At 38.4% G+C, this 15316-nt stretch overlaps 1 protein-coding gene and 1 pseudogene across 25 annotated transcripts in view; both read right to left on the bottom strand.

The window, feature by feature from the left end:
- PBRM1 (polybromo 1) overlaps positions 1-15316 on the bottom strand; it is a 115811-nt gene that overhangs the window by 40735 nt on the left and 59760 nt on the right. For all 25 annotated transcript variants that reach the window (XM_055343385.1, XM_055343386.1, XM_055343387.1 and 22 more), the window contains 2 exons: positions 11635-12277; positions 7580-7791 (listed from right to left, as the gene is read on the bottom strand). In XM_055343385.1, coding sequence (XP_055199360.1) covers positions 7580-7791; positions 11635-12277 — 855 coding nt within the window. The remainder of the gene's footprint in view (positions 1-7579; positions 7792-11634; positions 12278-15316) is intronic.
- On the bottom strand, positions 5948-6996 carry LOC129521691 (protein CREG1-like; annotated as a pseudogene).

Here is a 15316-nt window from a genome sequence, read left to right as displayed (position 1 = left end):
AGGGAAGCCAGTGTCAGCAATTTACCCAAATTCTCATTGCCACCATCTCCTTTTCCATTGCTTCCCTTCTTTTTTGAGAGAAGGGAATGCTTTACATTTATGTCTTTTGTTTTGCTTTAAAATCCCCTTTCCATCATTTTAGGGGGGTTTTGGGATGCACTAGCAGCAGGCACCTGTACAATCTGCCTGCCACATTAAAGTAAAAGGCCTCCAAGTTCTCTTACCTTTGCTTACCTAAACTAGGATTAGTTCTAGTGTTTAATACAAAACAAGATGTGTGAGATCTTCTAGTTCATCTTAATTTCCATCATTATTAAGAAACCTCTTCTTATGGCTTAAAGACACAGATGGTTGACTAACATAGACATCCGCCATCCTACTTTCTGGAGGTTTGGTGTCTTTTAAATTTTTTTTTATTGGGATCTCTGGGTGGCGCAGTGGTTTAGCGCCTGCCTTTGGCCCAGGGCGCGATCCTGGAGACCCGGGATCGAATCCCACGTCGGGCTCCCGGTACATGGAGCCTGCTTCTCCCTCTGCCTGTGTCTCTGCCTCTCTCTCTCTCTCTCTCTCTATCATAAATAAACTAAAAAATAAAAAAAAATAATTTTTTTTATTTTAAAATTTAATATTTATTTATTTTGGTTTGGTGTCTTTTTAATATTCATTAAGTGACCTGACATAGGATGACGTGAAGCAGATGACAGTTCTCTTATGGCTAGAAATAACTAGTTAAAATAAGTCTCTGGGTCCCCCTTCCTCCTCAGTCCTTCAAGTGCTGACTTCACATTGTATGGCAAAGCACGAATACTTACCTACTTCCAGTCCCAGTGCTAGGAAATATAGTCCCTGAGTTGGTGTTAAAAAAAGAAGTGTTAATAGGGTTATTCTTGGCAGCCTTAGAAAGCAGCTCTGTGCAGCAGGGTTCCTTTTCCTCCTGTCAACAAAGGCCTGCAGCCTCCTGAGATAGGCACAGCAATGGGAAAGGAATGAAAATTTCCTACTGTCTTTTTCTTTTTGTGGCTCTGCTTTTCTACCATATGCTTTTTTCACATATTTAAGTCACCAGAAGTATTTCCTGGTAACAAAGGATCAAACAAGGGCTGAGACCAACAGTTTTAAAAATGTCAGTTCCAAGGTTGTGTAATGGGTTCACGTATCATTGCTAATCCACCAAGAAGCAAGATAGCAGTTATTGTTAGTAAGTTCCTGCTCCTCCATTAGAGCTAAAGCCGTATAGCAGAGATTCCCACAACTAAGTGTGCATCAGAACCATCTACTACAGGACTTGTTGAAACATAGACTGTTGGGTCCCATCCTCAGAGTTTCTGAATTGATAGGTCTGCAGTGCGATCCGAGAATTTGCATTTCTTTTCTTTAAAAAGGTTCCACACCCAAAGTGGGGCTAGAATCACAGCCCTAAGATCAAGACCTGAGCTAAGATCAAGAGTCAGATGTTTAACAGAGAGAGCCATCCAGGCACCCTGAAAATGTGCATTTCTCACCAGTTCTCAAGTGATGCTGATGCTGCTTGCCTAGAGGCTACATTTTGAGAACATCCTTATAGTAATTCAAGAAGCAGCTGTCACTAATTTTGTATTGCCAGGAAAAGTGTCAATAAGACTTCAAAAACCCCAATAATCCAAAATTTTGTATACAAAATCTTGTCAGTAGAAACAACATGGATTGTCTCAAATGTCATACCCATTACCGCACTGGCATTTTCTGTTTCCTCTTTCATTTATTTCCATCCCAATTTTTATTGTTTCCTCTACTTCAGGTGTGATTGGCTTTTTTCTCTAACTTCTTGAGGTGGAAACAGACTTATTTTAGATCTTTACTCCTTTCAGTATATGTGTTTAAAGCTAGAAGTTTCTTTCTATGAACTGCTTTAGATATAGCCGTAAGTTTTAATACATTGTGTTTTTGTTTGAATTCAGTTCAAGATTTTTCTAACAGTCCTTGATATTTTCTTTGATTCATGGGTTAGTCAGAAGTTAACTGCTTCCTTTCCAAATATTTGGGGGATTTTCCAGATTTCTGTTGCTGATTTCCAGTCTACATCCCATTGTGTTCAGAGAGTAAACCTTGGTAGGATTTCAATCCTTTTAAATATTCTGAAACTTGTTTCATGACCTAGTATATGGTCCATCCTAGATAACGCTACAGGTATGCTTGACAAGAACGTGTATTACTGGGTGCAGTGTTTCACTGCATGTCAAGCTGGTTGATAGTCCATGCCTTAGCTCAAAGTTGCTATAATAAACCCACCACAGGAAAGTAGCTTAAACATTCACTTCTCACAGTTCTAGAGGGTGAGAAGACCAAGACCAAGGTGCCAGCAGATCTGGTGTCTGGTGAGAGCCCACTTTCTGATTCACATATAGTAACAATCCCCCTTGTGGTGGCTCCACCCCTATGACCACATGCAAACCTAATCACCTCCTCTAAAGGCCCCACCTCCAAATACCATCACACTGGACATGAGGTTACAACATATTAATTCTGGGGGGACATAAACTTTCAGTCCTTAGCAATGCTATTCAAGTCTTTTGTACTTTTTTGCTAGTTGGTTTATCAACTGGTGAGAAGAGAGCACAGATTTTTGGTCTATCAATTGCTGAGAAAGGAGTACTGACACTATATTAAATTATTTGTTCCTTAAAAAAAATTATCTATCTATCTATCTATTTATTTTTAACAGAGAGAGAGAGAGAGAGAGAGAGAGAGAGAGAGAGCAGAGACACAGGCAGAGGGAGAAGCAGGCTCCCTGCAAGGAGCCCAATGTGGGACCCAATCCTGGATCCCGGGATCACACTCTGAGCGGAAGGCAGACGCCCAACCACTGAGCCACCCAGGCGTCCCAGGTTATTTCTCTTTTTTAATTCTGTCAGTTTCTGCTTCATGTATTTGGAGGCTCCACTGTTAGGTATATATACATTCGTAAATATTATGTTTCAATGTCTTGACATTTTTAATGTTATGAGATACCCCTCTTTGTCTCTCTAGTAACAGTTCTTCTCTTAAAGTCTATTTGATATTGATACAGCCATTCCAACTCACTACAGTTAGTATTTGCAGGTTCTATCTTTCTCCCTCCTTTTCCTTTCAATTTATTTTTGTTTTGGAATCTAAAACAAGTCTCTTCAGCACAGAGTTAGATATTACTTTTAAAATTTGGTCAGCGATTTGGTTAGTCTATTTGCAATATGTAACAGTTATTAATATGACTGAATTAGTGTCTGCCATTTACTATTTGTTTTTTATATCTCTTATGCTTTTTGTTTTCTTCTTTACTGCCTTCTTTTGTGTTAAGCAAGTATTTCTGGTATACCACTTTAATTCCTGTGTTAGATTTTTATCGCTATTTGTTTTTAGTGGCATTACAATACACATCTTTAACTTATCACCATCTACTTTACTTTAGGTTGATACTGACTTGATTTTGTTAAATGGTACAGCTTTGCTCCAAAATAGCTCCATTCATTTGTGCTACTTTCACATACTTCTTTAAACGATGATGTTGTAACTATTTGTTTAAAAAATGTAATGTTTTCTAAGAAATCAGGAGAAGAAAAGTGAAAAAAATACAGTCTTATATTTACCATTTTCATACCCTTCAGTCGTTCCTATAGATTCAAGCCAACCATCTGGTGGTGTTTTCTTTTGGCCTAAAGCTCTTCCTTCAGTGTTTTTTTATAGGAAAGTTCTGCCAGCAGTGAATTCTGTTTTTGTTTATCTAAGAATGTCTTATTTCAGCTTCCTTTTTGAAGGACAGTTTCACTGGATACACTGGTTCAGTTTTTATCCTTTTCAGCACTTTGAATATCATGTCACTGCTTTCTGGCCTCCATTATTTTTTATGAGCCATTATCATATTATTTTCTTGAACGTGGTAAGTTGTTTTGTTGCTTTCAAGATTTTTTCTTTCAGATGATGTATCTAGAAATGGTTCTCCTTGTGTTTTCCTGGCATTCTTAGAGTTGTAAGTTAATGTTTTCTATCAAATGTGAAGTTTTCAGCCATTATGTCTTTAAGTATTTTTCTCTCCCTTCCTTTTTCTTCTGTTCTCTGAGACTCCCAATATAAGTATACTAGGACGCATGGAATGAGGGTTCACTCCCAAGTCTGCTTAGTCAAGGGTCAGCCAATGATATAGGTGAAGATTGTCTTCAAAGACCTCAAACTCATAAGGACTCACCTTCTGCTGACTGATGTGCATGTGGCTTGGGAGATACATTCAAAGTTGTAACCAACTTTCAAGTATTGCTTGTATTTTGCTTTTCATGAGGTTCTCCCATTTCCCTTGCAGAGGCATAGTTTTTCAGTCAGCCAAGAATGTGTGAGAGTTATCTCAGATCTTCTATGGCTACTTTCCAGGATATTCCTCAACCTCAATGTAATTTTGGTTAGCAAAGCTGCAGGTTTACCCCATTCATCTCTGCATTGATCACTTTTAGCTGGCAAAGACACTCTCATTCCATACACTCTCACCATCCTAAATGAGTACATCCTCTATGGCAGCAAAGTTGCCGGGTTCTGTGCACCTAGCCTTATGCTGATAAATTACTGTCACCAACCAGGTTCCCTTCTCTTCTCTGCATATGCCATTGCATATGATAATTTCAAGTCAACTTTGTTTTCTTGTCTATGGAAAAAAAGCCCTAAGCAGATGTGATGCTAAAGACTAATATAACTCTTGGAAAATCACATATCCTAGATAGCCATCTTTATAAGAACTCAAACTTTGTAAGAAATACACCTGAAATTAACGTAACATTGTGTGTCAACTATACTAAAAAAAAAAGCTGTCTCATGAAAAGAATAATGATAATAACTTTATAAGAAATGACATTTCTTTTCTTCTCAGTAAAATAATGCTTTTAATTATTTTGAGTAACCTATTTTACCAAGTTTAATAGAAATCATTTCTTTTTCTTTTTTTTTTTTTTAAGAAAGAGTGAGGGAAGGAGAAAGTGAGAACAAGGAGGGAAAGGGGCAGAGGTGGGAGGGAGAATTTCAAGCAGACTCTCCACTGAACCTTATATGGAGCTCAATCCTATGACCCTGAGATCATGACCTGAGCTAAGATCAAGAGTTGGACACTTAAACAACTGAGCCACCCAGGTGCCTCTAAATCATTTTTCTTAAACAGAAGCTGTTTGTTGGATTTAAAGAAAGTTCACTTAATAGTTTTTAAACATAAAGACTAGTATTCAACTTCCTTCCTCTCAGCCATTTAGGGATTCAGCAGCCTGGTTCCTGACACACCTCTTTACAAGAGACCTTGTATCATCTTCTGAAATCATGTATACAGGTAATAAAACCAAAGTTTCTTCTTTTCTGAAGAAATGTGATTTTTTTTTAAAAGTCATGTTATCTGCTTCCTGATGACCTGATTTAGGTAGTAACAGCATGGAAGCTATTTAAAGATTTACAGGAGTTGAGGAAGTCTCAGGCCACTGCTGAGAGCAGCATTGCTTAAAAAGCTATTAAGTGTACTTGAACACAGGTGGTTTTGGGCCTGGCTTAAGCTGGTCCATGTCAGGTAAACTTTACTTACAAAAGAACACTGGAAATGACCAACACAAAATTCCCTGCCTGCATTTTTTTTTTTTTTTTTTTGCAAGCCCATTTGGGGGCAAAATAGAAAACAAAAAACATAAAGTAACGTGTACATGTGTGTATGTGTATGTTTTGAATGGAGGACACTGATTATACCATGTTCATTTAGGTGGGAAAATAAAATTCAGGACATGTTTCATAAACTTCTTTTGTTCTAGGTAATTATTATTCTAGATTTGAAAAGTAAAAAGATAAGTTCTTGATAAGAAATGGTTTTGCCCTATGTTGGATCAAAACACCCAGGCCTGTCAGACACAAATGGACTATGAGGAGGAAGCTCTATTTGTGTCTCACCATGGTCTGTCTCAGCCACATATATATGTGGGCGCATAGGCTCAGGCAGTGCAGGTGCAGCTGTGGGTGAGTGAGGCCCTCTCTCCAGCACAGTGGCTTCCAGGAATTAAAGACACATCTTTGAGTACCTTCAAATGCCAATGGGAAATCTAAATCTGGCACTGGCTCCTCTTCAAGGAGCACCGCTGGAAAACTATAAGGAAAAATACTTACAATGAAAGATATACCTCTACAAAATGGCTTCAAAATATGAAAAAACAAACCAAAAACCAGGCAACCACATCTCCCAAGAAATACAGGAACAGTCCAACTCTATTTTGTAAAAAAGCAAGCAAGCAGCAAGCAAGCAAACAAACCAGTATGTGAAAGAAAACTCGTTAATCTGGAAGCATTCCACAGAGAAACATTAAGTCCTTCAAGTCTGTATGAGCTATCCCAGGCAAAGTCATGGGTGTTGTTAAATTTGCTGCATTCTACTTCCCTAAAATGTGACACTATAATATTGTTCAGGTGTTACTATTTTTGGCCCACCAAAGTAGTCCAGGACCCAGATGTTGGTTAATTCAACTTGGCAGAGAACCAATTACGGCTGGAAGGTCAGGTTTTCATCTCAGGGTGCTGGATGAACAGTGATTGCTTGGCAAAATCCATTTCCATTTCATCCATCTTGTTAACAGTTCCTGACAGTATCATGGGAGCAGAGAGGGAACTTTAGGGATCAAATACGTGCTTCCTGCAGAAGTTAGGTCTATGCCAAAGACATGGTCAGCATAGCATGTGGATTCTCCTGCAGGCTGCCCACCAATTGCTGCAGTGGGCTCAGGTAGTAGTTGGGCATGCCACTATCCATGCCCGGCCCATCACTGAGCAAGAAGACAGTGATGAAGGCCTAGTGGTGTACAGCCTCCTCTGCAGCCAGTGCACCCCAGTCACAGATATGTCATGAAGTGGGCCACACGCTCTGTGTCCTTGTGGAAGTGGTATCGAGGCGGTGTCCCAGTCCCTGTGATTCTGGCCTCCCCAGCCCTGCACCAGTGCCACCAGCAGCACCACTGGTGCCAGTGCTAGCAGACTGGCCATGGTGATGACTCCAGCAAGAGTTGAGAAATGATATTTCTTTCTTTTTTTTTTTTTTTTTTGAGAAGTGATATTTCTAATAAAAGTTCCCACTGTCAAAATTTCTAAATTCTGGCAAGTGACTCAAAATAAAATTTTTGCGTTGATACAATGAAAATAAAAATTTCCTCCTAGCATTGTGGTTCAACCAAAACATCTAATCTGGCCGAGCCCATAGGATGAAAGCCATTCTGTTACACAACAGGACAGAACCTTGATGTACTCACTGCTGAGAATGCTCTCAGCTCCAGACAGGCCCTGCAGCTTTTATCTGCCAACAGTATTATGACCTGGTGAGTTCCAACATTTGTGAGTTAACTGATTGTCCCTGATATACTAGAGTAATGGCTGTGCTACTCAGCACTTCCAATTTTTAACAGTCTGATGACCAAAATGATGATGGTAAAAGCATTTCTATCTCAACATGTCCATTCTCAAAGAGTCAACATTTACAGACAGGATCCGTCCCCACAGCTAGCTAGGAGAGCCACAACTAGAACAGAATGTAATTATTTCTTCATATTTAATAAAATGAAAAGAAACCAACCTCTTTTCTCTTCTTCTCGTTTTAGTTTATCTTCTTCTAGTTCTTTTGGCAATTTTTCCTTTTTCTCTTTCTCCACATCATTATGTAAATGCTTTGTGGTGTAGCTGAGTGCTGGTGAAAGCAGGATCTCTCCATTTTTGCAGAGTTCATCACGAATTTTAATAAAAAACTGCTGTAGTTCTACTGCGTCCTCATAGATTTCAGAGTCTGTCCTATAATGGAATTAAGAGCATCCACTGATACACAAGCCACTTCTTTCACACAATTCAGTTACATGTTAAACTCTACCCAATGCTTCTGTAACATGTTAACTGATATAATGGTACTTCTGTACAGTAGGATATCTCCTTGAAAGTTTTAGAACAGAATCTGAAGTGCCGTTTTACCTCGATGAGCCTCGTGCCTACAGTTTTCTCTTCCTTAAGGCTCGTCCCCTGTGCATCTCTCTCTGTGTCTCTCATGAATAAATAAATAAACTCTTAAAAAAGAATTTAGACTGGAAGAAATTTTTCTTATTATCTCTAATCCACTGTGCTCTGAGGATGGTTTATTTATTTATTTTAAAGACTTTATTTATTCATGAGAGACACACACACACAGAGAGAGGGGCAGAGACACAGGCAGAGGAAGAAGCAGGCTCCATGCAGGGAGCCTGACATGGGTCTCAATCCCGGGTCTCCAGGATCACACCCTGGGCCGAAGGCAGCACTAAACCACTGAGTCACCCAGGCTGCCCCCTGAGGATGGTTTAAACATAATTCTATCACTAGGAATACGAGGGTCTGAAAAATGATTCACAGAAGTAACCACAAAGTCTTAGCAGCAGTTATGGACACATTCTAGTCAGAGGAGGGTGCCAGGCGTAGTAGCAAGCCCAGTTAGCCACCTGCTAATATCTTTCACTAGAGCATCAAATTTTAGTGAAGCCTCCAGAATGCTTCTCCCCATCAGCAAAGGTGAACTGGCAAACAATCTAAAAACACTGCCAATAATAACCTAAATGAATGTTTCTGGAATGGTTTTAAAAATCTTTTCAGGTTACAGAAATGCTGATACTTGTAGGAATGCAATAAAAATAAAACTGGTCAAGGGAAGAAACTATGATATTATTTTGATGCCTGTTTTCTGAACAGAGATGTCTGAAGAGTATTCACTTGGGATTAAAAGTCATTTTATAATAGCTTACAATTTTAAGTATAAAATTAAAAGTGAAAACGAACTTCTGGTAATCCCTGTTACATGAAAGGTCAGATTCATAATTCCACCAAGTCGTGTTGTTTAATAATGGAAGTTCTGCACATAGCCATTAAATATCTGACTTATCTTTCCTGTTTTATTTGAATAAAGTAATATTAAGAATTTATTAATCTAAGAGGCTCAGTGTTGCCTGCATGCACAAGAACAAGAACTCAAGTCAACAAGGAAAAAGATAATAACTCTCATTCCCCTTATCACTGGTAGAGAATGAAATAATTAAGAGTGGAGGAAGCTCTTAGTGCTTTCCTTGTCCTCGTCTTCTCAAAGGTTCCCCTCCTCTAAGGCAGTCAGAGAACTAAATGCAGGAACGCTGCCAGCAGATGAGGAAAGCCAGCGGCTTACTGCTTACGTCAGTGCTATTTGTTACTGAATACTACTGGACAAATCACTGTCACCTGAATGAATTTTTCTCTGTCTCACTTTTCAGACCCCTCCTATTTCAGGGTGTGAAGTCCTTGGTGATGTTGAGTGGCAGCAGTGAGTGGGTCAGGGTGAGTGTAAAGAAGCATGAACACTGCTGGAGATCTACAGAGAAACCTAGTGCTTATGGACTTCATTAAATTCATGAACTTAGGAATGCCTTCAGCCCAGGGCATGATCCTGGAGTCCTGGATCGAGTCCTACATTGGGCTCCCTGTGTGGAGTCTGCTTCTCCCTCTGCCTATGTCTCTGCCTCTCTCTGTCTCTCTGTGTCTCTCATGAATAAATAAATAAAATCTTAAAAAAAAATTAAATTCATGAACTTAGTATTTTTGAGGTGTCTATTTTCATTACTGACAAAATAGATAAAATGATGGTTTATCATTCACTAAACTGATGCATCTCCACCTCAGCAGCATGCTTATGCTTAAGTACTTTAAGGTCATAACATGACCTTCACATGACAAAGATAAAAAATGGCTTCCCTTAGTTTTACAAAGCTCTGGGCAAAAGAGTGAAACTCATCACTGCCTCATAAAGAAATGCACCCTAGACTCTACCTTCTAAGCCTCAAAAGTAAATACCAATCACATCAACAATGGGAGAATGAAAAGAACTCATTTCCTACAGATACAAATCTGCTTATTTCTTAAAATAGACATTATCTATGTAAAACAAACGAAGCTGCTAATGATCTAAGAGACAAATGCACTTTTGGGAGACTCACAGAACTAACCCCAGGATGTAATGGGGGCAGGGCAGGGATGGAGGAGAGGAGTGACTTTAGATTTAAGGACTATTTAGGAAAACTGAGAACAAATAAGAAGTCTAAGCTCCAGGAAAGCAGGATTTGTCTGTCTTGTCCACTGGTGTATCCCAAGTACCTAGAACATGTTTATAACTGGTAGCCACTCAATTAATACTTGTTGAATAAATGGAAATAATGAATGACAGCAAGATGTCTCCCCATCTTTCTCTTCCTTTCTATTCCCAATATTGAACATGAAAGACCATTTCCTAAATGCGCCTCTCAACCTGACCTCAACACCACCCATCTCTTGAACACACCACATTCAATTCTTAACCCCTGCATGCACTCAAACCACTTGCCTTATACATCTCACCCATTCTCCCATTCTTCCCTGATGCCTCAGGTCTTTTTAGAACTCTAGCACAGGGTTCCTACTCCATCATATTTATTACATATCAATTTGTTATATGTTGTCTCATGCCTACAATTACTTTTCCCTAAGCATAGATCCTATCCCAACTGTTGGACTTCAAGCTCTTAAAGCACAAGAGCACAAGCCTTATCATTCATGGCTAGGCTCCGTGACTGGTGTCCCGGTGTCTGGCTTTGCAGTGGGGAACAAGATGTGTGACTTAGGCAACTTACTAGTTGTGTGACTTTAGGGAATTTACTTCTGTCTGTGCACTTCAAATGCAAAGTGGGAAGATTATTTCCTGGAATGGCTATTATAAGGGCTAGAGATTATCTCGACAAAGTGTTCAGCATGGTGCTATACAAAGAACAAATGCTTAATAGGAACAGTAAATGTTACCACTAATTTTTCTTTCAAGATCCGGAGTAAATGTAGGCTTCACCAGATTCCCTAGCTGGAATTACTCTACACTCACTGCCTAAAAGCCTCCTTTCAGCAAGGTAGACTATAAGCTCCAGGAAGGTAGGGTCTGTATCTTTAAATTTATATTCTTCCAAGTGACTCTAAAAGCACACAGAAGACACACTCTAACTGCTGAACTGAAATTATTTTGATGTCAATTATACCATTCTTCTGTGGCAAAGATATAATGCAGATCAAAATTAAAAGGGAATTCAAGTTTGATGGAAATATAAATTTGATTGCTTTTTAGTACATTAAATATCTGCAAAAGGAACTTAAAATTGAGAAATCTGAGATAAAAAAAGGAGCCTTTTTAGGAACTGGAAATGGTGATCAAATTTAAATTGGCTAACCTTAGATTAGTAACTCAGAGCTATTTTAATTTATTCAAAGCATGCTTGGATTAAACTAAAAAAAAATCACATTACTATTTCTAATTATAAGCATTCTATCCTTAAAACAAAGCATCTGTGAAAGATATTCTAAGAGTTTATGCTTTTCAACAAATCTTCAACTTTGTCTTCTTTCCTTTTTACTGGTCCTGATCTAGATGATTCAGTAGCATGCCTTCTCTCTCCCACAGCCTATACTTGCTCTCTAAAAGTTGTGGAAAATTAGAATTCAAAACAGCACCCCACCAACTGTAATTATATACCTTAGCTGAAATACTGAAATAGTGTAGCAAAGCAGAATTTTCTTCTATTTCGCATTAACTACCACATCTTCTCAAAAAGAAACAGCTTTGAAACCTACCGATTCATCCTTCTTGCCCTTTCCAAGACTTCAAACATATGCTCTTGAAATAAATCAAGCCGCCGGTAACGATTATTTTCAACATTCTTTCTAATTATGTCGAAAGTAAGAGGAGGTTTGTTTGGGAAGCTGGGATCCACAGCAGGAATTTCTGCTAAAGAATCACTGTAGCATCTTCCTTCATCATCCTGATGACTCATGACTGACACAAAAAGATTGTGGATGAGCTCTTGAATCAGCAAAGTCACATTTGGGACATGAGAGTCTTCATCTCCCTCCAGGTCTCTCCGAGTTTCAAGGAGAACTTTGTGCAGAACAAGGGCATCTTTGTAGATCAAAGACTCAGGCTCATTGTATGTACAGGCATTGTTAAACATCATGACAAAGTCCTCAACCATGGAGTCTATATCTTGGTATTTGTTGGCCATCATGTGACTTCGAATTTTTTCCATGTCCATGGGCTTTTTAATGGTCAGATAATAGTCAGGCAGTTCAGATCTAGAGGGAAGCCTCAAAAATATAGCACTGAGGCGGCGACCCCTCTTATCAGTATAGTTCTTTACAGCTTCATAGACTTCATTTAGTTTCTGCTGCATTGGAGTCATGTATTTTGATTTTTTAGGAGAAATTCCACTCTTCCTACCTAAAGAAAGAAACTTACTGTTAAATGTATAAAATGAAATAAATGAACCCAAATTGTATATAGTTGATAAAGCATAATCAAAAGACAGGCAGTACTCTAAGTGATTTGTAAAACACAGTTCAACTAGTCAGTTACACTTTTTTTTTTTAAAGATTTATTTATTTATTTATGATAGACATAGAGACAGAAAGGCAGAGACATAGGAGGAGGGAGAAACAGACTCCATGCCGGGAGCCTGACGTGGGACTTGATCCCGGGACTCCAGGATCGCGCCCCGGGCCAAAGGCAGGCGCTAAATTGCTGAGCCACCCAGGAATCCCCAACACAGTTCAACTAGCATATCTCTAGTGAAGTATATTCTATGGACAAAGAAACTGGAAACAAATTTAAACTGTTTTTAATAATCATTTTTACTGATAGAGTAATAAGTACTATCATGTTGAAATAGTTGTGGTAGAATAAAGCAAATGAATAGCTATATAACATTCTAATTCTATCACCTGTAGCACCCTTGAGAACTGAGATTTTTTTTTTTTAAAGATTTCATTTCTTTATTTGAGAGAGCAAAAGAGAGAACACTAGCAGGGGAGAGGCAGAGGGAGAAAGAGAAGCAGACTCCCTGCTCAGCAGGGAGCCCAACTCAGAGGTTAATTATAGGACCCTGAGAGCATGACCTGAGTTGCAGGCAGACACTTAACCAACCAAGCCACCCAGGCATCCTGAGGACAGATTTTTATCACAGAAGAAAGAGATACAGATGTTAAAACAAAGAACACTGAATAAAAATCTTGTAGCCATAAATCTCAGTTTTAAGAGCATCAATATAAACTTACAATGTATTTTATCTTTAGGTATAAAACACATACAAAATTTCCTAGTCCCATTCACTGAAAATCCTAGAAACAATGACCAATGCAGTAGCAGTATAACCCCACGTAGTCTAATATTGACTATAATTCTGAAATATGGATTTCAAATATTAACACCAGTAGCTTCTTAGCAAATGGCTGACTTGCAATTGGCACAAGATGAGCCTTGTGTATCTTGAAACACAAGACAGTAAAGAATCTAAACACTTTTTTACTGTGGTCATGTCAGTAGAACACAGCGGCCAGCCTGGGATAATAGGGGCATCAATAAGGACAACTGCAATGAGTTAAAACTTAGCAACACGTCCGAATTTAGTAGTTCTTAATGATATATAAAAATGAACAGATGAACTGGATAAATGTTGGAGGACACTAGTAAACCAATGCATTATTTGGAAAACTGGTAAACAAAGCTGAAAGGGAATTTACTGTTTATGGTTTCAAAAAATCCAAAACAAAACAAGACAAACAAGCAAAAAATTGCACCACTGGTTAACCAAATATTGGATGAGGCAGTTTCTCTATACAGAAGTATTCCAGTTGGTAATTGAGCAAGGAATGATAAAATCAGACTATTGCTATTTTATACCTCTTTAATGAATTAATGTAGTCAGCATCAACAGCTGTTAACATGTGGAAGAAATGACAGCTGTTACAGGGCCACCCAATGGAAGACCATTCACCACCTCTGAAGGTGGGTTTTTGTGCCAAAAGGAGGGAATGAGGATCAAATCTAACTTAAATCTGATCAATCTGATTGCTTCAACCACCAATTTAGAGGAAATACAAAGGACATGAGAACATGTAAACTACAGCAAAGGGATGCAATTAGCAAAGCCCAGACTGTGGGAAGCTACAGTATAGCCCCAATTTCTTCAACAAATAGACTGCAAACGAAAAAAAGAAAGATGGAAGGGGGACTTGCAGATTAAAAGAAGTATCAAGTGCGGTATGTGGACCTTATGTAGATTCCACCGCAACCAGACATTGCTGCAAGGTGTGATGCAACTTTAAGTGCAGAAAACCTATTATGGGGCAGCCCAGGTGGCTCAGTGGTTTGGCGCCACCTTCCGCCCGGGGTGTGATCCTGGAGCCCCGGGATTGAGTCCCACGTCGGGTTCCCTGCATGGGGCCTGCTTCTCCCTCTGCCTGTGTCTCTGCCCCTCTCTGTGTCTCTCATGAATAAATAAATAAATCTTAAAAAAAAAAAAAAACCTATTATGAAGCAAGCATTCCTGCCAGGCTGAAACTGAATCTAATGAAGTCTCTGGAATAAACTTCCATTTTTTAAGAAATGAGAGGAATAAAGAGAAAAGTTAGCTGATATCATAAGGAAGTGAACTGATTAATCCAGAACTTGAAACTGTGCAAGAAAGTGATCTGGTTTCTAAAGAGTCAATAGCATGAGAATTAAAAAAAGGAGGGACCTGCTCTAGACTATGAACAGAGGGCATAGCTATCAAATAAAATATACAGAACTTAATTAGGTCCGAATTTGAAGAAACCAACTGTACAAATACATTCATGAGAAAAGGAGTAAAATTTGAAAATTTACCAGGTATTAGATGAAAGCAAGAAATTGCTAATTTTGTTCAGTGTTAGTAATGATTTCATGGTTATTTAAGAAAATATCTGCAAATTTAGAGATGCACATTGAACTATATAGAAATGAAATGACATGACTGAATTTCCTTTAAAATAATTTAAAACAAAAGAGAGAAAAACAGATATAGGAAGTAAGTAAGTATGACACAATCTTGAGAAACGCTGACTGGTATATACAGGGGTTTGTTATACCATAACAAACTTTTCATAATACAAAACTTTTCATAATACAAAATAGAGAAATAAAAGAAAATCAATATTACACATTAAAATCTCCCTTTCCTGAACTTTAGAAAATATATAGAAAATAGAAACTTTTCATAACACAAAATAGAGAAATAAAAGAAAATCAATATTACACATTAAAATCTCCCTTTCCTGAACTTTAGAAAATATATATGTATGTTTACACATATTTAGTTACTATTAATTATCTATCATTTCTAACTTATGACATTACTTCTACTGGGACACCTCGGTGCCTCAGCAGTTGAGCAGAGCAGTTGAGCATAACCTTTGGCTCAGGTTATGATCCTGGGGTCCTGGATCGAGTCCTGCATTGAAT

This window comes from Nyctereutes procyonoides, unplaced genomic scaffold, assembly GCF_905146905.1.
Source record: "Nyctereutes procyonoides isolate TBG_1078 unplaced genomic scaffold, NYPRO_anot_genome, whole genome shotgun sequence".
Classification (NCBI taxonomy): Eukaryota; Metazoa; Chordata; class Mammalia; order Carnivora; family Canidae; genus Nyctereutes; species Nyctereutes procyonoides.
Note: the sequence above shows the minus strand (reverse complement) of the source record. Positions and strands in the feature narration are given on the sequence as shown.